The 25,010-nt window shown below is 38.2% G+C and overlaps 1 protein-coding gene across 1 annotated transcript; it reads right to left on the bottom strand.

The window, feature by feature from the left end:
* Nucleotides 1-699: 699 nt before the first annotated feature.
* On the bottom strand, nucleotides 700-24,133 carry si:ch211-167j9.5 (tyrosine kinase receptor Cad96Ca). Its single transcript, XM_028806735.2, has 9 exons — nucleotides 24,124-24,133; nucleotides 23,668-23,934; nucleotides 23,328-23,426; nucleotides 22,997-23,157; nucleotides 21,817-21,954; nucleotides 21,598-21,709; nucleotides 10,877-10,976; nucleotides 4,978-5,077; nucleotides 700-1,651 (listed from the first exon to the last, which is right to left on the bottom strand). Exons 1-9 carry the CDS (start codon nucleotides 24,131-24,133, stop codon nucleotides 1,592-1,594), a joined length of 1,047 nt encoding a protein of 348 aa, XP_028662568.2. The 3' UTR covers nucleotides 700-1,591.
* Between the last annotated feature and the right edge of the window lie 877 nt (nucleotides 24,134-25,010).

The raw sequence follows: 25,010 nt of genomic DNA, 5'->3' as shown, positions 1-25,010 counted from the left end.
GAGGGGCGGGCCGGGGGCCTGGCCGCCGTCAATCCGGGGCCCCCCGGACGCCGGGGCCCTAGGCGGTCGCCTACTTCGCCTATGCCTAAGGCCGGGCCTGGTGATTTGTTTTTCGTCATGGCATGCAGTGTCAATCGTGGGACTTTATATGCACCGGTATGTGACTTTCTAAACAATATCCAATCAATTCAATTCACCACATGTGGACTCCAATCAAGTTCAAGATGCATCTCGCGAATAATTAGAGCAAACAGAATCCACTTGTTCACAATCTGGAGAGCCACAGCAAAGGGTTTGACCACATATATAGATGAGAAGTTTGAGTTTTTGATTTTCTAATAAATTTGCAAACTTTTCTGAAAACAATGTTATCACTTTGTCATTATGGGACAGTGAGTGTAGATTAATAGGCTAAAGTGACAAATTTACTCATTTAAAATTAAATGTACAACACAATAAAGAGCAGAAAGAGTAGGGGTCTGAATACTTTCTGAATTCACTATAGGGAGAATGATCAGGTTTTTATCTTAATTTTCCAAGGTTAAGAAATCTTAATCCCTTTGAGATGATTACAAAAAATAATATATGTCTATTATTAGGTGGGTCACAGTTGAATATAATAAATTAAACAGAATCCTGATCTTCTTACTATGGAACGACGTCCAAAAGGACATGAGACTGGAGAAAGAAACAAAGACATTGCTGTATACGTTTATTGATATTCCACAAAAAAGGTGGCAGATCAGTTGCAGGGCATCTCAGGGTGCAAGTCCAGGTCCTTTTTTTGGATACTTGTTTTATTCTTTAACCATGCAAATGACTTCGTCACTTCAAGCTAGATGGGGTCTCATACTACAGATGGGCTACAGTTCTGATTGTTTTTGCAGTTTTGATTTCATGTACAGTTCCAAGTGCAACCACAACTGACAAACACCATTAAAAATAAGCCACAAGTGTTAACAGACAGTTTAAGGGCCTCAGTCTTAACATCACTGCCAAAATCTGAGCTTGAAAACCATGTGAAAATATGGATGCCTGGGTGAATTCACACTTCTGTCTATGCTTTTTCAGCTCAGGTCACCATACTTTTAGATCCAATATCCAGCTGATTTGTTCCATTTGTAGGAAAGCAAATAAATGTCTCTTTTTAAAATATTTGACTTGTGAAATTTGTGGCAGTCTGGTGGAAAAAGAGTGAGGCACAGCAATTGAAAAATGCATAAAATGACACCCACTGGCTACTTACAGTCAGGGATTGGGTGTTTGGGGGTCAATGTAAGAGTGAAGAGAAGATAGGTAGCCACTGACCAAGGCTCAACAAAAAGTGAGACCATACCATTTGGATTTCAAGAAGAGTGCATACAATGCATCTTCACTTTAATGAACAGGTATGGATTCCTAATTTTGAGGAGCGAGTCAACAGTTTCCAGGTGGTCCACTGAAATCCCACTCTTAGTTTCTGCTATAAAGTCTGGTGGTGGTTCACGTACAGGGTGACTGCAGTCTGTTGACTCATTGCCAGCACTGAACTTTTCAAAGCCTCATGCATTCCCAACACAAGCAGAGTGATCCCCATTGTTTGTGCTCTGGTCTATAAATCCAAGTCTTCCATATCATCTTCCATCAGCATGTTGTCCACCTTCACATAGTCCTATTTCAGAGACATTAAAACATTGCAACAAAAAAGAATGAATAAAATATAAAAGTCAATGTAATTGCTGTATTTTTAGTGTTTCATAGTAGCAGAATTTCAAAATCCAGTCTTTCCACCATCTATCTATTCAAATACCCACTTAATAAAATTCAGGATTGCACGGGGCCAGAGAAGCAAGGGATAGAAGACGTGGCTTTGTATTTAAACACTGAGACACAGACAGACACACAGATGAGGGCAATATAGATTTTCCAAACATGACAAGAATGTGTATTCTCCACACACAGGGTCCCCTTGCCCTTATATGGAAAGATAATTACCCCTATATGAAGGATGTCAAAAGGTACCTCTGAGTGTATCCTTTTCAGCACAGCTTTATGCATTTGAGTGCCATGATTTAACACTTTGTGCTACATTTCTGTCTTCTTCTTCTTCTTCTTTTGGCTGCTCCCGTTAGGGGTTGTCACAGCGGATCACCTTCTTCCATATCTTTCTGTCCTCTGCATCTTGTTCTGTTACACCCATTACCTGCATGTCCTCTCTCACCACATCCATAAACCTTCGCTTAGGCCTTCCTCTTTTCCTCTTCCATGGCAGCTCTATCTTTAGCATCCTTCTCCCAATATACCCAGCATCTCTCTTCTGCACATGTCCAAACCAATGCAATCTCACCTCTCTGACTGTGTCTCCCAACCGTCCAACTTGAGCTGACCCTCTAATGTACTCATTTCTAATCCTGTCCATCCTCGTCACACTCAATGCAAATCTTAGCATCTTTAACTCTGCTACCTCCAGCTCTGTCTCCTGTTTTTTGGTAAGTGCTACCGTCTCCAACCCATATAACACAGCTGGTCTCACTACCGTCCTGTAGACGTTCCCTATCACTCTTGCTGATATTTGCCGTCTATCACAAATCACTCCTGACACTCTTCTCCACTCATTCCACCCTGCCTGCACTTTCTTCCACAATCCCCATTACTCTGTACTGTTGATCCCAAGTATTTAAACTCATTCACCTTTGCCAACTCTACTCCCCGCATCCTCACCATTCCACTGACCTCCCTCTCATTTACACACATGTATTCTGTCTTGTTCCTACTGACCTTCATTCCTCTCCTCTCTAGAGCATATCTCCACCTCTCCAGGGTCTCCTCAACCTGCTCCCTACTATCGCTACAGATCACAATGTCATCAGCAAACATCATAGTCCACGGGGACTCCTGTCTAATCTGGTCTGTCAACCATCATCATTGCAAATAAGAAAGGGCTCAGCGCTGGTCCCTGATGTAATCCCACCTTGAATACATCTGTCATTCCTACCGCTGACATCACCACTGTCACACTTCCCTTGTACATATCCTGTACAACTCTTACGTACTTCTCTGCCACTCCTGACTTCTTCATACAATACCACAGCTCCTCTCGAGGCTGTATGGATCCCATTTTCCTTTGGAATATTAGTTATTGCCTATCATGATGAAACACCTTGGCATGGACTATTGGGTGACCTGCCTACCCATTAAATACTTATCAGGCCTCACTCCACATTGATTTGTAAATATTAAGTGAATTATTTAAGTAACATTGTACTAGCTGTTATAGTGAAGCACCTTTTGATGGTATGCTGTCTCTGAAGTATTAAGTGATTTGAAAATTGTTCAACTGGGTCAACTTAAAACATTTTTTGTGAAACTTGTAGCTCATGTCAGTTAGTGATTTTCAGATGATGTATGGACTTAGAAGCAGTCCTATTCTATCCCAGCTTTCTTTATGCATGATCTTATATAGAGATCCTCAGACTCAAAGCTGTAGGACCACAGCATGTGCTGGTTTTGATATATTGGCTGTTGACTGGGTTTGTATCCATGCCTGAGAATTATGTGTGTGAATTCTGCACACTCTCCTCCTGTCTCTGTGGGGTTTTTTTTTCTCTTGGTACTTTGGTTTTAATCTTACATCCCTAAAACATCTATTTTAAGTGATCTGAGAATTCTAAACTGGCCTTAGGGAGTGTGAGTTTGAGTGTGGTCTCAAATGGGCTGGCAGTCTGTCAAGGGTTAATTCCTGCCTTGTGCCTGATGCTAAGGCTGATGTGGAGAATGTAAGAAAGAAGGAACAGGAAAGAAACCAAAGTCAAAAATAAAGCATGGGTCAAAACCACAACAATCAGTTCAATTTTTCATCAAGCCACAAAGGGAGAGTAAGAATCAAAGTCTAAAGAGCTAAACGTAAAGTCTTTTGCCTGAAAAATTTTTTAAGGAAGTTGCACAGAGTATTCACCAGGAATCCACAAACTTGGACAATGAGATCTCCGTGGCGCCAGCTTATAAACTGAAGACGTCGCCTGATGTGACTTCAAGAGGCACATCCCTCCTGATCACGTTCAAGCAACAGGAGCTCAAAATGGTGACATCCAAAAAACAAAAATGGCATTGCAACAAAAATCAGTAAATAAAGCCTGAGCCAAGTATCAGACACATATTTTAATGCTAGAAAATAATGTTAACCCTGAATTCCCAGATGTTCAAAATGTACATTCATACTAAAGCCACTGGTTAGAAAAAAAATGGAAATGCCCAGAAAAAGTTAAAATCTAATGAAATCCTAACATTTGGGGTAACTGTCATCATTACAACTTAAGCAGCTCTTATCTACCACACAGTAATGCTTAATGGCTAGAAATTCAACACTTGTTCATCTAGCCAGTTTCTACTGAGGAGGAGAGCGAGTGTTAACTATCTAGTGTTTAAAACATATTACAACATTAGGCCAACCAATAAACGTCTGGCCACAACATGTTTTGTTTTTGTCTCTTAATTTGTTCTTACAGGCTTTATAGCGACATCTTAACCAGTAAGGAAAGTAAAAGAAGACAGAAAAAAAGAACCAAAATAGTAGAAACCTTTTTAAAGTACAGCACTGCTGGATATTTTACATCTGACAAACTCGAAAGTTTATACCAGCCATCTAAATACACAACGTGGCTAAAGACACAGAAGCTGGCTTCGGTTCTAGAAATTGTCATGCATGAAAATCATCCATCACTAAAAAATGATTTCATGATCAGAGAGAAAAAGGTAGTAGAGTGGATATGATATTTGAACACAGATGACTCCAGACAGTTTTTAGAGAACAAAAATGGCAGAAAATAGGCGTGAGGTACAAGGCAGAGGTAAGATATGATCAGCAGAATCTGAAAAATTGTCCATCTTACTTGCTTAAACAAATTCCTATAAAAGTGTAATGCAAACATCTATAGGTGATAAATGTTTAAGAGATAAAGGATCAGAGATAGTAAAATAAAAGGTTACATCTGTACTCACTGCTTCCATCTCCAGGATGTCCTCCAAAGTCTTGACAATACTGGAGAAGGTGGGGCGCAGAGTCGGGGACGTGATCCAGCATTCCTGCATTATCTGAAAGCTGGTGAGAAGGTAACAAACAGAAGAGCTATTACATCGAATTAGACCCGGCCTTTCTCCAGTCATCCTTGAATGAATTTTCTACTTACTGCTGAAACATCTGGCAGCCCGATGCCAAAAAATGCTCTTCTTAAAAATTTAAAGAGTTATCTGACTGATTTAGAAGGAGGCTTCAAAAACACCCACCATGTTTCATTGTGCCCAGCACAAACAATAATGCAGTTCAAAAGATGGCCGTAATGATGGTGTGCGTACACATGTGCAGCACTTCATACGTTACATTGCTGACTGTGTATGGAGCAGCTTGGCAGAAAGACTTCAGCTCATCACAGGGTACAGTCATCCACACACCCCAAACAATCTCCATTAAATGTCACTAGATTACCTAAAACATTGGTTTATAAACTTGGTCACGGTTGTTCTGGAGGGAGTCTGTTGTTAATTGAATAGTTTGTTTCATTCTGCTCTGTCAGAAATTGCTGACAATGTGTCTTTTACATTTTTGAGACAGTTAACAGAGTATTGTATGGAAAGATATATATATAATTACCTGTGAAAATTTAACTTTTTTCTCTATTATACAGTCAGGCCCATAAGTATTTGGACAGTCACACAATTTTCATAATTTTGTCTCTTTACACAATCATGATGGATCTGAAATAAAGCAATCACTGTGTGACTGAGGTGTAGACTTTCAGCTTTCATTTAAGGGGTTTACCAAAAATATCATATGACAGTCATTGTTACACATGGTCCTCCTATTTTCAGGGGCTTAAAAGTATTTGGACATTTGACTGATAAGCTGTTCCACAACCAGGTGATAGCAGGTCCCTCATTATTTCATAAACTATTAAGCAGGTCGTTGGAGTTGATTCCTAGTGCGGAATTTGCATTCAATATGAGATCCAAAGAGCTGTCCATGTAAGAGTAAAAACAGGCTATCATTAGGCAGAGAAAACAAAACAAACCCTTTACAGAGATAGCAGAAACACAAGGAGTGGTCAGATCAACCATCTGGGACATTCTTAAACAGAAGGAACACACTGGTGAGCTTAGCAACTCCAGAAGGCTTGGAAAACCACAGAAGACAACTGTGCTGGATGATTTCAGAATTCTGTCCTTGGTGAAGAAGAAGAAGAACCTCTTCACAACATTTAGCCAAGCCAAGAACACTCTCCAGGAGAAAGACCTATCATTGTCAAAGTCTGCAATCAAAAGATGAGAGTAAAGACAGTGGATTTCCCAAAAGGTGCAAACCACTGGTAAACCTCAAGCATAGGAAGGGAAGATTAGACTTTTCCAGAAAACATTTTTTAAAAGCCTGTACAGTTCTGGAACAATTTTCTTTGAACAAAGGAAACTAAGATTAATATATACCAGAATGTTGGAAAGAGAAGAGTATGGAGAAGAGAAGAAACAGCTCATGACCTAATGAATACGACATCATCTGTGAAACACCATGGAGTGAGAGTTATGGCATGACCACCCATGACTGCCAATGGAAGTGGGTCACTGGTGTTTATTAATGATATGACTGCTGGCAGAAGTAGCAGGATGAATTCTGAAGTATACAGAGCTATACTATCTGCTCAGATTCAGCCAAACACTGCAAAACTTATAGGACAACGCTTCACAGTACAGATGGAAAATGAGCCAAAACATACTATGAAAGCAAACCCAGTGCATTTCAATGCAATGTAGTGGAATATTCTTCAAAGGCCAAGTCAATCAACTGACCTCAACCCAACTGGACATGCATTTCCCTTGCTGAAGACAAAACTGATGGCAGAAAGTCCAATGAACAAGCAGCACCTGAAGAGAGCTGCAGTAAAGGCCTGGCAAAGCATCACTAGGGTGGAAACCCAGCACTTAGAGATGGCCATGGGTTCCAAACTTCAGGCAGTCATTGGCTGTAAAGGATTTTCAATTAAATATTGAAAATTATAATTATATTTATGATTATGTTAGTTTGTCCAAATACTTTTGAGGCTCTGAAAGTAGGAGGAACATGTATAAAAATGACTGTCATTCCTAAATGGATCATATGATATTTTTGGTAAACCCCTTAAATGAAAATTGAACGTCTATACTTCAATCACATAATGATTGCTTTATTTCAAATCCATTGTGGTCATGTACAGAGCCAAAATTTTAAAAATTGTGTCACTGTCCAAATACTTATGGACCTGACTGTAAATATTGTTCTTATCCACTACTTAATGAAGAACATTCAGATGAAAACTGCATAAGTTAGCTACTACAGTATTTTCCACCATGCTGTTTGCACCTCATTGTTAGAAAGCTTCCAGACAAAAAAAGGTTAAAAATATTTACTTAGAATTCTTTTGTGTGGCTGGTGTTACTTCCTACTTTGAGGAAAGTCTGTCCTTGTTTTGTCTTTGTTTGTTATGGAAAATCATATAAACTGGGCAACATTATTAAAGGAATTAGTACAGTGGATCCAGACTGTTACTTTAAAATGAGCACAGCAAGAACATGGGGGTACAGATGGAAATGTGTAAAGTTTTTCTTCACACAAGGAATGATAGACACATAGAATAAATGACAAAGTTTTGTGGTAGAGAGTAGGCTGTTACAGACCTTCAAAACTTAATGTTATTTTGGTGGAATTAGGTGGATAGGATTGGCAAGCTTTGTTGTGCTGTTTTTCTAATGTTCGGCTCACCCTTACTTGAAGAAAACTCCTTACAGATTTTATTACCAGGTTCATGAACCTCACATTACAAGGGCATTAAAACTGGTGGGCGCAGACAGGACAGCCTGTGTCACATGTTACAGATGATCTATGGGTGGACCATGTTAGTGAATTACATATATTTCTTCCTAAACCTAGTACTTTTTTCTTTCTTTCTTTATTTGTCTGATGAAATTCAATTATAATGGTGAATAGTAGTTGAGAGTGTGCTTCACGTACAATATTTTCCATGAAGAAATGCTGTATGCAATGTCAGTTTTAGGGTCATGTAGTCCCATTTCTCTCTTACCAGTGCTATCACCTCTAGTAAAAGGGTTTTGAGTGCCTTCTGCTTCAGGCACACTGCTGACGTACAGTATGTTCAGATATTTTTTGCAAAAACCTTTGCAGTACTAGTGACCATATGTGTACACCTTTTTGGCTTACAGGATTGAGGTGAGTTGGGAAAACAGTTGATAAAAGTTACCTCCACAGTGAAAAATAAAATGAAGGGTAGTAACACAACATTCCAGCCATGAACCTTCATTTGTGTGTGAGGTCTTAAATAATAAGTAATGATAAGTAGCTAAAAAGAAATCGGTGCTATCATACCATAACAAAAGTCTTAAGACATCAAACTGAGTGTTGCTGTCAAACAAATAAAAACCCATAGAAGCTCTCCTGGCATTAAAATAGCAAAACTTTAGAATATCATAACTCACACAGCTACTGTAGGTTAACTTAATTGTGAAGGCTGTTCATACGGTCTCCATACCTTTCAGCTTCTGAGAGTTTGGAACATTGTAACCTTTGGCCTGGTGGTTTGGTATCATATTGACCTTGCTGTGAGTGTCGGAGGTGTCTTTACTTCACCAAAGTGTATATAAACAGATAGGATGCAGAGTGCTCAGGACGCGCTTCAGCATCAGCAAGTGATGAGAAATCGGAAGAAGCCAACAGAATAGCAGCAACAGAGAAAATCACACCACAGATAGAACAGGTTGTAATTTGCAGGTGATGAGTTGACAGAAGCAGTGCCTAATCCATCCATCCATTATCCAACCCGCTATATCCTAACTACAGGGTCACAGGGGGTCTCTGCTGGAGCCAATCCCAGCCAACACAGGGCGCAAGGCAGGAAACAAACCCCAGGCAGGGCGCCATAGTATTTGCATTAAATCAAATCACATTTTTTTTTAAATAATTCATGATTTTATTTTTAAGGAAGGGAATATCAGCTTTAAATGAGATACCTCCATTAGCCCCCTTGAAGGGTGGCCAAAGTGATTCAGCCTCTAAATAAAAAATAAAAAAAAAAAAAAACTTCTTAGTACAACTGTACTGATCAGCATAGAGAGTGTTTTGAGAATCAATGAGCTTCGGACCCTTTGAAGAACAGTATTACAATCCTGCTTCTGGAATTTGGACACTAACTCCTTGAATTATGTTTGATGGCGTGGGTGATGGACTTATGTTTAACTTCTAGATTTAAATGAATTTATGCCGTATATAGGGTGAAGCCTGTGTTTTAGGCTTGTATAGTAGTATTTTATGTTTTACTACTTGAAAACAACCTCACCAGCCAACGGACATATTCAGAAAAAGTTAGATGGCTGTGGTTTACAAAGTTATATTTAGATAACCACAGTGAAAAATACCAATTCTCCAAGCTACATAAATTTAATTACTTACCGAGGGGCAAGTTAATCTTTGAGAATTAAGGTCATACTGTAGATCAAAAGGTCTGGGTTTAGCTAACAAAGGTAAGTGCCAGACAACAAAGGGAAAAAAAAAACATTAAAGTAGGGCTATTTATAAATGAAAACTAAGTATGATGTCATATTACAAGGCTTCTGTTCAGAAGAGATGTCAAACTTATCAGCTGCTGTTACTGATCTTACCACCCAAGGATGTTAAATTATACAACTAGAAATTTCTAGGAATGACAGATTATGTGACTGCATGATGTTCTAGCACAGTTTCACATTTTTTAAGTATCACAAATTTACCCCATTTCTAACAGCCAATAAATAACATGCTGCCTAACAGAGCTGGTGCCCATGCAAAAGGTTTACAGGTACAGCGAGTTCAGCCACAATCTCTGCCCATTTTTTTGTTCTTTTGTAGGACATACAACATGAGACTCTTTTCTGCTTGTAAGGTTTAAAAACCTTGTATTCATTATTTCGTGTCACTGCCTTATATGGTCATTGGATGTCAGCTCTCATACCCACAAGCCCCACCCCTAAAACCCAAGACAAAATCATTTTGTTGGGGCAAGTCACAGACTAGTTGGACTGAGTTGCTGAGTATGTCACGCTACATGACTGCCCCTGACTCTCTAATATTATGTGAACAAAGTCAAAGACTGAAAAATTATTGGAACTGTCACGTAATGTGACATGGCCTTAAGTCTTGTTCTAATGTCTTGGGAGTTTTTTTAAATAAAACCAGAACCTGGCAGCTTCAGTCCATACCAATAAAAAACCTGTATTTCTTAGAAAGCATCTTTACCCACCAACCCACAATTATATAAAATATATCTTTATGAAAATAATATTGTAATTTACATTTAAAACATTTTAGGTTGTGTTTACCATGAAAGGTGCCAAAAGAGATTATTTCTGCAAATGTTTGCTCAGTGAAATTTGTAATCAACTTGTAACATACCGATTAATATTTCTGTAGCTGATAATACAGTTAAAATCAACAAGTTTACTTATTGTTATTGAATTTTTATTGCTTATATGCTTAGACTCCTTACCTGAAGTCAATTGCAAAATCAGGACACTTCACAATTGTTCACATACAGTATATGTTTAGCTTTACAGCACAGGGAGAAAGTAAGACTTAGCAAAAAAATCATTTGCACAGACATGGTTACCCAACAGTGAGGTGTCAAAGTCCAGGCCTATGATAAATAAGTGCAAAGATCTCTCTTTGTTCTTTGTCACTTCTAAAGATAGCCTCATTTCCTAATGAACTCTGATCCACATAGACTTGTGGTTTTTCAAACTCACCTAATGACTGACACACACCCTTCCCATTCCGCATTGAGGCAGAAGTATTCCTAAATAGATTTTTCATGAAAAATGTAAAACTTACACTTCAGGTTTACAGTTTTCAGGATTCTTCAACCGGTATCCAGAACAGACGTGGAATACCACATCTTCTGATGTGTGCAGATGGTCATAAGGTAGACAGCCTAGAATAAAATACAAGAAAAGGCTCATGTTGGTGGAATACAATATTTTTATCCATCCATCCATCCATCAATTATCCAACCCGCTATATCCTAACTACAGGGTCATGGGGGTCTGCTGGAGCCAATCCCGGCCAACACAGGACACAAGGCAGGAAACAAACCCCGGGCAGGTCGCCAGCCCACCATAGGGCACACACACACCCCCACACACCATGGACAATTTAGGATCGCCAATGCGCCTAACCTGCATGTCTTTGGACTGTGGGAGGAAACCGGAGCACCCGGAGGAAACCCACACAGACACGGGGAGAACATGCAAACTCCACACAGGGAGAACCCGGTGAAGCGAACCTGGGTCTCCTAACTGCGAGGCAGCAGCGCTACTCACTGCGCCACCATGACGCCCCAATATTTTTTATTATACTAACAATAGTCGACCTGCTTGTATTTTATTCTGTGTAGTTCAGTACATGATAGCAACAGTTTTAGAACAGTAATCACCTCTGGACAGAATGTCAATCCACCAAAGGGCACATTCACTTATACAGCAACAATCAATCTGACGATCACTTAGATGTAAAGGAACCCAAATTACCTTAAGGTACAGTAAATGCACACAAAAACAATGTGTAGATGGTTCACACTGCACATCAATACAATCAAGTTGGAGTTTAAACCCAGTTTTCTGATGCAGTGAGAAAGCAGCAGTCATCAAAGCACCACTGCATCAGCACTCTCAGAACAACAGTAGAATTAATTTTAAAAATCCACAGCACATATTTTATTAAACAATTGCAATAATACATAGCTTTCTAACAGGATCACAATATTTAGCAAAATATTGAGCACTGTAAGGTAGTATGATATAAAATGGAATGTTAACACTTTTACACAGCTTTGAAATGTGGGAACTCTGATTTAATTTTCAGACACACCAGACCGCTGCACTGTGTATGCACTTTTCCATCATTAAACATCATGACGTTTCTACTGTTGTGTCAGTAGCCAGCTAGTGCGATTCATGCATAGGTACCGGATTACCAGTAAAATGTCAAATACGTTACCATTAAATGGTTGATTTAATAGTGTTCTTTAATCACTGTTAATTTTACTTTTTCATATTTGTGTTACATTTTTAGCAAGACCCTAAAGACACTGACATGGTACCTTTCTTAACATGACACACAAGATTGCCCTAATGTAGACATTACAGGTAAATCAAAGCAAAAACCTTACTGATGTCCAAGGTAGGGACTCTTTCCTCTTTACTAGGTAGGTTGCTTGCTTTCTATTTAAAGAATTTTATGCTTCGACATTTTATTCATAGTCCCATGATGGTGCAGTGGTTAGCCCTTCTGCCTTGCACCTCCAGACACTTGGGTTTGAATCCTGACCCAAACACTGACTGCCTAAATGCTTTTTTCTCCTTCATCCCCAAAGACATTTAATAGATCAACTGGCCCATATGGGTGAATGTGGGTGTGTGTGTCCTGTGATGATCTGGTGCCTCATACACAGTTGTTTCCTGCCTTGTGCGTAGTGTTGCTGGGATAGGCTCCATTTCTACAAGACCTGAACAACATTAAGTGGGTTTGATAAGAGATGGGAGTTTTGTTCATTTCATTTAATCTTACATTACTTCTTGCAGATGTGGCACTGATTGACTTTGATCTGGAGTCGGGTCTGTAGTCCATTGACATGCAACACTACTGTATATTTTTTTTGTTTGAAGACATCTTTGCATCCCAGTGTTGAATTTTGAAATGTTTAGTTCATGTCCTGTGCCAATTTACTCATAATACATGGAGCTGGCAAGGGTATGCCATGTTACTTTTTCTCTTTATATACTGTAATACTCTAAGTTTAAGTAGGATAAAGGTTAATTTATGTCATACCAGAATTTGCTTGTATCAAATGTTGCACCAACAAATCTAAAAAGAGTTGTGTTTCATGGCAGCATGATGACTTAGCTGATAGTGTTGCCACCTGACTTCTTGCACATCAGCCAAACTGTATTTTATTTGTGCGGAGTTTGTGAATGAATGTATCTGGGGCCTCATGTATAAACGGTGCGTACGCACAGAAATGTTGCGTACGAACCTTTCCACGCTCAAATCGCGATGTATAAAACCTAAACTTGGCGTAAAGCCACGCACATTTCCACGGTAACTCATTCCTTGGCGTACGCAATTTATCCGCCCGGTTTTGCAGACTGGCGGCACCCAGTGTCAAAGCAGTGCTACTGTTCCTGTGTGGTTACCCTTTCTTAGATCCACATCCACGGCGGCGGCTTTATCAAATACACTGAAATTAACCGCATATCGTTCATAAATTTAATGCATCTGATTGTAATTAACCTGTAACAATATAATGGTCCACAGAATGGTCAAACTACTGTTCCTGTGTGCTCATCCTTTCTTTCTTAGCTCCACATTCCTGACGCGGCTTTATAAATACACTGAAATTAACTGCATATTGTTTATTAGTGTAATGCATCTGATCGTAATTAACCTGCTGCAATATAATGGGCCAGGGAATAGCCATAGTATTCCAAATACCAGAACTGCTTTAGTGTTGTTACGCTCACTGCATCTTGTTCTTCTTTTTGCTGCTCCCTTTAGGTGTTGCCACTGCGGATCATCTTTTTCCATATTACTCTCACTGCACCACTCGGAGTATTTATATCACTGTATCTGAGTGTGAATCACAGCAGCAGATGATCGGAAAGAGAATGATCGGTATACAGTTTCAAGTACACACTACCTCAACCACGGCAAAAAGCGTCAAACCCTTTCCTGTACGGATCTCGCGTTTCAGAAACAGTTTCATCCCAAGAACTATAAACGCACTCAATCACCTCACTGTAAACTTGCACTACAGTTATAATATTGCACAACCTGCGCTACTTTATAAAGCGCGTATGATGACAATATCATTTTTAAGATGAAATGCAGCAAAATATGTTGCTTATAGTATACAGATAAAACTTTAACTTCATTTAAATAATCTGTATTGCTAATAATTAAACATGTGAGGACACGGTGCCGCAGCGTATAGCTAGTTCAAGGATAGCTCCTGCCTTGCGCTGTATTCTTGCTGGTGCTGACGCGACACTGGAAGGATAGACGAATAGAATAATTAAACATGTACTACAAAGATATTTCAATGTTCCTTAAAAGTTTTGAAGAATCTGCGTTCTAAGCTTACAAATGGCTTAACGTCTATTACAGAGCTGATTGTGTGGCGATTGGAGAAAGAAAAGTAAGGACAGGAATTGGAGGTTAGTACGTTTGAAAGAGACAGTACTTCTGTAATAAATTATTTCATCGAAGGTCGCGCATGGCGTAGCAAGCCTCTTGCGTGAGACATGAACAAGCACTGCGCCACCGTGTTCCCATGTTTAATAACATGCTTTCATTCCTATCATCATGAAAATGATATCACGTATACATCTCAGTATTTTAATTATTCAGAGAGCTGTAATATCACGAATGTAATGCATTCTGTGTCCTGTCGGAGAAGAGAAAGAACAGAAGCACGTAGTGATTCACACACATAGAGCACATAGAAGATCAAATACAGAACAAAGCATTTAACGTGCTACTTGAGAAACTAGTAAAATAAATGATTTTAAGATGAAGTTTATGATGTTCTACTTTAATGGCAAAATAAACTACGTGATTAAAGTGGAAATTTCGAGATTAAAGTTGACATTTTGTGCTTTTTTCCCCACTGTGTCCCATATGTTTTTTGTTTGTACCCTAATACGCTTTCATATGACACTCAGACGGTGGGCTACGACTTGCCTTTTCACAGCGACTTTGATATGTGATTTCTTTTTTATTTCGGGCACTGTGCGACTTTGTGAATTTGATCTTTCGAGTTTTTCCGACACTCTGTCACTCGATCAACTTTCTTTTGTTGATTATACCACTGTTTAAACCAACAAATAGTACGTTTTTCCTTTGCCTCCACTTGGTATTCGCTGAAATTCTTATATTTTCCCCTGTGCTTTTCCCATTGTCATTTCACAGAAGGCTATTTATATCGATTTGCATATTCAAAGAGGCGTAATTCTGGGAGGAGTTGGGGCGGGACAGAAGGCGCGTGCACGTGCGTTACTTTTCACGCAAATCGGGATTTATGTAGTGGAAGAACGTGAAAGTATGCGTGCGCACAGATTCCTGCATCTGGATTTTTCTGTGCGTACGCACAATCCCGCTTTTGTGCTTACGCCATGTTATAGTGTGAGTTCTACGCACGGCGTTATACATGAGGCCCCTGGTGACTGACTATCATCCTACCTCCTGAGGCTGTTGAGGTGGGCTCCGTCTCCCTAGAGACTCAACTAATATGAATCAGGTTAAAACAAAGACCAGACTTTACATTTCAGTGTCAGTATTAAATGTAGTCTTGCAGGACTTGCTGTACATTTCTGAATAATAAGCTTTCCTTTTATATGATGTAAAATGTTATAAATTATCTGCATTATTTTTAATGAGCCTTATTTATAGTGCTGTGTTCTGTTCAATTGGTGCAAACTGAAAGCAACAACATGATAAACATGAGCAGGTAGTCATTTCTGGAAGGTATTTTACAACAATCTGTGTCAATAAAGTCAGAAATGATACAATTATGTATAGTTTAGGCACATTTTTCTAACCAAGTTTTGCTTTAGAACAGAGAATTTGCCAAGTCGTGAAAGGATGAGCAAGCCTCTATTTTTTCTAGACATAGTATGCTTAAACAAATACCTGCAAATGTGGACTGTAAAGCATTTGAGTAGATCTGTCAGATTATTAGGCATAATCCCTGTACGCTCTTAGGTAGAAGTGCTGGGCACATTCAGGTCAGTATTTCACCATTTAATGCTGGAGTCTGCTGACTCAAATCTTGATTTCTTCTGCAGTAAAGCAGATCTGTAGGTCACTTTTTGTTCCATACTTAAAACCCAAATCAATGCCATGTTCAACATATTATTAATGTAAGAAGCATTAATCAATAAAAAACTTAAGTTGTAATTAGTATCAGACACTCTAATTAAGGGTGTTCATAAGAAATGTAATGATTTACATCATGAGGTAGATTGTACATAATAAACAAGAATAGTTACAGTACTGTGCAAAAGTTTTAGGCAGGTGTGAAAAAATGCTGTAAACAAAGAATGCTTTCAAAAATGGAAGTGTTAATCATTTATTTTCATCAATCAACAAAATGCAGTGAATGAACAAAAGAGAAATCTAAATCAAATCAATATTTGGTGTGACCACCCTTTGCCTTCAAAACAGCATCAATTCTTCTAGGTACACTTGCACACAGTTTTTGAAGGAACTCAGCTGGTAGGTTGTTCCAAACATCTTGGAGAACTAACCACAGATCTCCTGTGGATGTAGGCTTCCTCACATCCTTCTGTCTCTTCATGTAATCCCAGACACACTCGATGATGTTGAGATCAGGGCTCTGTGGGGGCCATACCATCACTTCCAGGACTTCTTGTTCTTCTTTCCGCTGAAGATATTTCTTAATGACTTTGGCTATATGTTTGGGGTCGTTGTCCTGCTGCAGAATAAATTTGGGGCCAATCATACACCTCCCTGATGGTATTGCATGATGGATAAGTATCTGCCTCTATTTCTCAGCATTGAGAACACCATTAATCCTGACCAAATCTCCAACTCCATTTGCAGAAATGCAGCCCCAAACGTTCAAGGAACCTCCACCATGCTTCACTGTTGCCTGCAGACACTCATTATTGTACCGCTCTCCAGCCCTTCGACGAACAAACTGCCTTCTGCTACAGCCAAATATTCAAATTCAAATTTTGACTCATCAGTCCAGAGCACCTGCTGCCATTTTTCTGCACCCCAGTTCCTATGTTTTTGTGCATACTTGAGTCGCTTTGCCTTGTTTCCACGTCAGAGGTATGGCTTTTTGGCTGCAACTCTTCCTTGAAGACCACTTCTGGCCAGACTTCTCCGGACAGTAGATGGGTGTACCTGGGTCCCACTGGTTTCTGCCAGTTCTGAGCTGATGGCACTGCTGGACATCTTCCGATTTCGAAGGGTAATAAGCTTGATGTGTCTTTCATCTGCTGCACTAAGTTTCCTTGGCCGACCACTGTGTCTACGATCCTCAACGTTGCCCGTTTCTTTGTGCTTCTTCAAAAGAGCTTGAGCAGCACATCTTGAAACCCCAGTCTGCTTTGAAATCTTTGTCTGGGAGAGACCTTGCTGATGCAGTATAACTACCTTGTGTCTTGTTGCTGTGCTCAATCTTGCCATGACATGAAACTGTCTTCCACAACCTCACCTTGGTAGCAGAGTTTGGCTGTTCCTCACCCAGTTTTAAGCCTCCTACACAGCTGTTTCTGTTTCAGTTAATGACTGTGTTTCAACCTACGTGTGACATTGATGATCATTAGCACCTGTTTGGCATAATTGGTTGATCAAACACCTGACTATAATCCTACAAAATCCCTGACTTTGTGCAAGTGTACCTATAAGAATTGATGCTGGTTTGAAGGCAAAAGGTAGTAACACCAAATATTGATTTGATTTAGATTTTTCTTTTGTTCGCTCACTTTGCATTTTGTAAATTGATAACAATAAACAATTATTTATATTTCTGAAAGCATTCTTTATTTACAGCATTTTTTCACACCTGCCTAAAACTTTTGCACAGTACTGTATGTCACATATTTGAAACATTAAAATGTGTCCTTCAATTTAACTGTTTAAAGTCTAAATATTCTCAATTGTAACAGAAATTTGTCTCTTTTCACTCTTAAATATAGCTCAATAGAAGGCTAAATTCCTAGTGAATAATCAAAATAACATAAAAATCATAGTCACTGGCCTTAAAATAGTCTAAAACGATATCCCACATGCTTATGTTTGAAATTGGTCATTTTTAACTTTCTCAGAGTGACTCTTAAAGGGTTATGGCTGCTGGTAAAGAATCAAATATGAAAAATATCATCATATTTGTTATCAGCAACCTCAAAATCACATAAAATGACACTCTATATGCCGATATTACTGATCACAATTATTTCAAAGATTTTTGTGAAAAGGAGTAACTCTGGCCCCTCATATCCCATTTAGGGGGGTGAACCCCCGGTTGGTGGCTAATATGACCCACACAACATCAAGTCCTTCTGATCATTTTTGCTGAAGACATCTTTTGGTTTACTCTTTATCATAAGGTGTCATTTCCTGCCTAAGATAAGGTGCAACAATAGCCTAAAAGCAAGGGGTTTTCAGATCTAGAGAGCTAAAAATAGGAGGGAACACCAAATAGCTCAACATCTTGCATAACTCGACTTCCGGAGGAGTCGAAGAGTCTTTCATAGGTGGGGGTTTTTTCAACCCGGTGAATCAGGAGGCACCAGTGATTTCAAAGCGTTCATAGGTATTTCTTTTTAACACAATAAAATCAGTAGAAAAGTGGACTGCAAACAACAGGTTTTCACAATGCGGTGTTAAGGGCTCTAAAACACCTCTTTGCACTAAAACCCACAAAAATGATAGAAGCTCCACCACCAAATGTCAAACTTGTTCTTAATCACCAATCTAAAGGCTGAAGTAATTAAACAAGAAGTACAGTAAGGAAAAAAAAGACTTTCTGATTGCAGAGGTAGATGCAATGAAAAAACAGCCGCTGCCATTCTGCTGAGTGACACGGCTTTACAGAGATGGCGCAGCTACTAAAGAAAGCCAAGAACGCATTTGTACTGATATACCGAAGTGTATTTTAGAAATTCCTGAAATACATTTTACTGCAGATCTGTTAAATTGCCTCTATTTTAAGTATATGCAGATGAACAGGAAGTTGCTTTCTGATACTTTAAAATGCAATTAAAGTATCTATCTTAATTTACTTTAGGTTAGGACACTTACTATAAGTTAATTGACAGTTCTGTATTGGCACTATATAATGTCTAAGAGTGAGTGTGTACATGAGGGGGCCCTGAGATGGACTGCTAACCTGTCCAGGGATGTTTCCTGCCCTGTGTCCAGGGCTGCTCAGATAGGCCCAGGCTCCCCAGGCTCTGTTATGTTAAAACTTTAGGTGACTCCAATGTTTTAGTATGCATTTACAACCTCTGATTACTGAAGTTAAAAGCAGCCACTTAGCGATATTTCAGTGCACAATCCTAATTACTTGCTTCCTATTTCCTATTTATTTCAAACATAATAACAGATTTTGTTAGTTGTAAGCAAATTCGATAGGAGACCATGTTGTTTGATACCATTTTATTTATCTAAGTATAGAACATAAATGTTATTCATTTATTCATGCCTACAGTATATGCTTTCAGGCTGTGACAACATCTTTAAGCTGGTAACTGATATGATAATAAATTATTAACGCAAGACAAGGTTTTTGGATGTGTTTCAGATTTCTGTTTGAGGGTCATGCGTTGAAGGTACTGGTCTGTGTTCCTTTCATAGTGTTTTGACTTTTTTATTGTTTTATTTGCTTTAAACCATAATTGCATCAAAATAAAAATACATTGATGTTTGAATTTTAGCAGAAAAACAGAATATCCATTAGGTTTCTTTTATTTTATTTTTCATTTTTTTGTTTTCCACCTTTTTGCAGTTGCTCCATAGATAAATTAATAAGTACCATGTTTTATTTTTTTGTTGCTGTTACACTGCCAGCTTGGTTTTGTGAGAAGGTGATCTGCAATGCTCAGTGAATCCCTTTGTAGATTTCCAGCAATTGCTCTTCATGAGCTGCACTTCTGTTACTGTTTTTGGATAAATTCAAATGTTTAAATTTATATGCTCTCTGTCTGAGGGCTACCTATTTCTTTTTACTGCAAGTCTTCTTCCTACTGGTTTTGAATTGCTGTACAAATGAAACATGTGGGCTTAAGGCTGTCAGTTTCTGTTGGTGGGCACAGGAGGTGAGAGGAAGCACACATTCCTCATGAATGGTTTTCAAAAACACCATTTTTTAAATACAAATGTATATCTCTGTGGGTTTTTACTGGTCTTGAGGTTGTAAAAAAGACATATTGTATAGGCATATGATATATAGCAGGAAATATTTTTGTGTTTTAATCTTGGGAATTCCTTTTCTGCAAACTGTGTGCCTGCAATTCTCATGTCATTGTTATTTAAGACCTTTAGAAGCAACAGATTGTCAATGGCAAACATTTTTAGAAAGGATTGGTCAATTATTGGAATTACATCTTTCATATATTTTTTGTATATGAAGAAACATATAAAAATAAAATTATATTTTAATATATTTTCATGTAACTAATTTGGTATCTTACAGTTATTAACATGTAATACATGGATAATATATACTCAGATCTAACCAACTGTAAATCATGTAATTAACTGCTTAATGCCTAATGAGATATATCTGGAAATTTCTAGTTACATGCTAAAGTTTACCTCCATCCATCCTTCCATTATCCAACCCGCTATATCCTAATTACAGGGTCATGGGGGTCTGTAAAGTTGACCTATCCATCTTATTTCACATCTATTTATTTTGGTTCAATTTGCAGGAATGAAGCCTATTCCAGGAGTACTGAGGACAAGATGGGACCAACAATGGTCCATAGGGATGGTTCTTAGCAGGGCTCACTCACACATCTATCTATGCACAGAAAAATTCAAAATCCAACACATCCAGTACATCCTACAGATGTGGGAGGAAAATCAAAATAACCACAGAAAATCACAAGTAGACATGGGCAGAGTTTGTCAAATCCACACAGAAAGTGATGTGGCCAGGAACTGAACGTAGGCTCTGGAGTTGTGAGGAGTACTGCTAACCACATTCATTAAAAACTGAAGAATTCACTGGACATTTTGTGACATATTTATGAATATAAACAGAATTTGTTTTAAATGTATTTTATATAAAATAAGACATATTAGGTAAACTATGTTTCTTTTGTCTTTTCTTGTGAGTAGATATTAGTTTGTACTTGGCATTTCATTTAACAATATTTGTACATTTTTTTATTTCTTATTGTTTTCTGCATGTTATGATGAATTATACACTAAAATATGAAAAAATAAAAAAATATACTGTATGATACAGCTTACCGCACATTCAATTTTTAGTAAAATCTTTCCTATTAATATTCTCCAGTATTAATGGCAGTATGATTTACAGAAGGAAAAAATAAAAAATAAATAAATAACAACAAAAAGTCAATCTAAATATAACTTCATTTGTTGGCCACAAACATACATAAATCTAACTTGTGTTCTCAACTGAATAAAAGGAAGTTATGTAATTTGATATATTTGTGTTTATCATGATGCCAGAGCGTGGAGACGTGTTGCATGTTGATTGGACACACAAGTAGGAATTTCACTGTACTCCATGTATTGTACTCCATGATAATACTACTATTAGAATAAGTCATTCTTTCATTCTGCTAGGTTTGCCAGTTTTTTATTATTTGCCAATGAGACATGATATTCCACATGGAGACACTTCTGTCTATCTATCTATCTATCTTAGTGCCTTTCATATGTATCTATCTATCAATTATAGTGCCTTTCATATCTATCTATCATTTCATAAAGAAGTCTCTATACAATATTTATCATTCACATTCAGAGATATATCCTTTCATCCATACCATATGTATGCAGTTCCCAAAGTAAGATGCCAAAGGCCCAGATATCCCCCTTGAAACTGTAGTAGTTGTGTTTGAAATACTCTGGAGGGTACCACCGAAGAGGCACCTGGTCCTGGAAGACAAGAATCAAAACCTCTCATAACAGTCAGTCAATCAACTGTACTGGGACATGCACAAATTATTACGTGTTTAATACAGATTTTTCTTCCTGCCTATTACCATATTTTGCCTCTTGTGACTGCTTCGCCGGCTCTTCATGCGAGAGAAGTTTTTGGCCAGTCCAAACTCAGTGATCTTGCACTCTTGAGGAAAGCGGCCAACAAGGATGTTTCTTAAGGCCAGATCACCATGAACCACCTGTACAGCAGCACAGCATTGTCATTGTTAGTGACCACTGGATTTTCAGAATATCCACTGTTTATTTAGAGTTAGAAGGTATTAACCTATAAACTAATGGTGAGAGTTACACACATAGAATCTGAAAGTCTGAGCATTTGTAAGGAATATAAATGACAGAATATTGAGTTATTGTTTCCTCAAATTGAGTGATTATTATAATAAAGATTGTACTGCTCAATTATCACATATAAAATAAAAATGAACTGATAAGCTTATCATTTAATTGAATTCACTTGCTTCCCTATTACTAGTTGACCGTTGCCTCATCTTGAGGAGCATGATAGGAGGTGTACGGTTCCAGACACAAGTCAACTAGCCCCTTTCTCTAAGCATCCATAGTAAAACATATCTTATCCTGTCACTGTGGTCAAATAGAAATCTAGCCAAGCCATTAAGTTGTTATTGGACTCTACAGTTAAACATACCTTCTGTCCAGTTTGGAGACTACAACAATTTATTGTTAAGTTGTTTTCCTCATTTTGGAAATATCTTTGAGCAGAAAAATATAGAACCTAAAAATATTTATAAAAGAACTCAGCACTCTGTAGGCGGATGCTGTTAGTATTCCTGCAAAATCCCCAGACTGCACCTTCAAAGTCAAGATTTTCACCAATGAATACCCTTGTTAAGTTATGCACAGTACAAATGACATTGTAGGTGGAGTTGTTTTGTTAATTTTCCAGAGTCTTTTTAATTCTCCATCTGATGACATTTTGAGCCTGGTTTACATTGCCAAACAACTTTAAAAGTGCTCTGTACAGATTTTGACTTTCTATTTAAAGCATTCTGCTATGGACTTTATGGACTTCATTACAAGCACTTAAGCACTTCACAGTTCTTGTCCAAAATATTTTAAAAATGAAACAACCAGGCTGAAAAGCTCAGCTCACTCTTTTCAATAGACATTTATGTAAGCATGACCACAACTGTAAATTTTTAAATTCTGGCTGCCATAGCCCTTCAGCATCTTAGATTCAAAGAATTTTCATAAGAGGTTTACCATTTTGGAGCGTACGTATTCCATTGCTAGTGCAATGTGGTAGGCTGCCACCATGAGCAAGTGCTGGGAATCTTTGCTGGAACTCAGTGGCTCCTTGTACCGCAGGAGGAAAGTCTTCAGTGTGCCTTGGCTTACGAACTCCATTAGAAAAACATAGGGCTCTGTAAAAAATACCACAGCACCAGTACACATCAGCTCCTTACTTGACTTCATACGTAGCCTATTCCAACTTAATTCTTACATCATAAATATAATATCAAATTTGTAAAGCCAAGCCATATTTCCATCATCATATTTTAGGTACCTAAACCTTCATGACCAAACATCTTACCTCTGGTGGTATTCCAGTCCAGCAGCTGTAGTATATTATGGTGATGTCCTAGCTTCTTCATGATTGCAATCTCATTTTCTACTGTCTTCAAGGTGACTCCTGCGAAAACAGTTTGTTACATTATTCATTTATCAAGTATCTGAAATGGTTATGTGACCACCACAGTGTGATACCATGCATGTCTCAAAATTTAAACTTATTCCAAGCTAACATTCAGCAGTTTACCCAAAGTGCCCTCCTACTATCACTCTGCATTCATAAGGTTTCTCTCTGCTACCATGCAGTCGAGTTGTAAAAAGTACAGAGAAATCTAAGCAACACAAGGGCAAAGCAGTAGCACCTTCTTTGAAGATCTTGCAGGTGGTGAGTTTGTGTCCTTTGCATGTTCCCCGACTAAGCTTCCCTTTGTAAAACAGTGCCAGCTTCCCAGCCTTTACGATTTGGAGCAAGGAGAGGTCATTTACGGTGAACCTTGGAGCCTGAAAAATAATTATGAGAGGAAAGCGTGATGGAATATGATGATAGAATTTCACTAGATAATATGGATTATATGGAAGAGAGTCTTGAATCCAGGCATCCAGAGTTCCTTGCTGACATTTAGAATAAGCTCAATTAGACAGTGCATTCTGAATGGTTTTAGTTGTTATAACTGAATTTAAACAGATCGGCCGAGGAATTCAAAACAACAAGCCAGAATTATTTATATTTATATCTATATTGCTTTCTTAAAGATAGATTATGAAGAATGTAAACTTGAACTTTTGCTTTTTGTGGTGTGTCAGTTTTCTTTAATCACCTTTTGTCATCTTTATTTCTAGTTGCTTAACTCCAATTAAAAGTATAACAACAGCTTGGATAACGAGGCTTGTCCCATACCGTGCATCACTATTAATTAAAAACACAAAAGTGCTGCCCCAAAAACCATATAGTTATTATTTCATGCCCACTGTTATTCATGATTGGAATCCATCTAAAATTTCTGAATGCTGAAAGAATATCTGCAACTTATATATTAAATGTAATGAATTATTATTATTATTATATTACCAAGAATCGAGGGTACTCAATTACGCTTTGAACTGCCGCCACCATTTTGAGTCACTCCTCTTGTTGCTTTAGCTGTAAATCAGAGCTGGTAAAACTCTAATTTAAATATGGGCAATAATCCAATCCTATTGCTGTGGTGTATTAAATTCAGGTATAGCAAACTGCATGAAATCAAAGCTTTTTTAAACTATCCCATACAGTGGAGAATTTTTCATCCACCTATGGTAGCATTAGACATGTTTATTGCACAGATCACAGAGCTGTATGCCATCTGCATCAGTTTAATGTCCCCCCCCCCCCCCCCCCCCCCCCCCCCCCCCCCAAATAACAAGAAAGAAAAGGGATGTTGCGCTGTATCTGATGGTCAGACTGTTTTCCATAGGCTGACAGCAACTGACTTCCTTATTAAAACTGAAATCTAATATTGGCCTTGGTCAATAGTGTGGAAGAATAATTTTAGGGTAACACAGCATTCATCTTAATGAATTAGCATAATGGGTAAATAAATGTGGGAAACCAAATCAAGGTCAAGTGAACAACAAATGTATACTGAAATATAAGATTTGGTTTAGGAAAAATACTGAGATGGTCAAGTAAATAAAGAATGTACCAGAAGAAAGGTTGATGTAATATACA

This window comes from Erpetoichthys calabaricus, chromosome 8 (genome assembly GCF_900747795.2).
Source record: "Erpetoichthys calabaricus chromosome 8, fErpCal1.3, whole genome shotgun sequence".
NCBI classification, from domain to species: domain Eukaryota; kingdom Metazoa; phylum Chordata; class Cladistia; order Polypteriformes; family Polypteridae; genus Erpetoichthys; species Erpetoichthys calabaricus.
The sequence above is the reverse complement of the archived record's forward strand: the minus strand, read 5'-3'. Positions and strand labels throughout refer to the sequence as shown.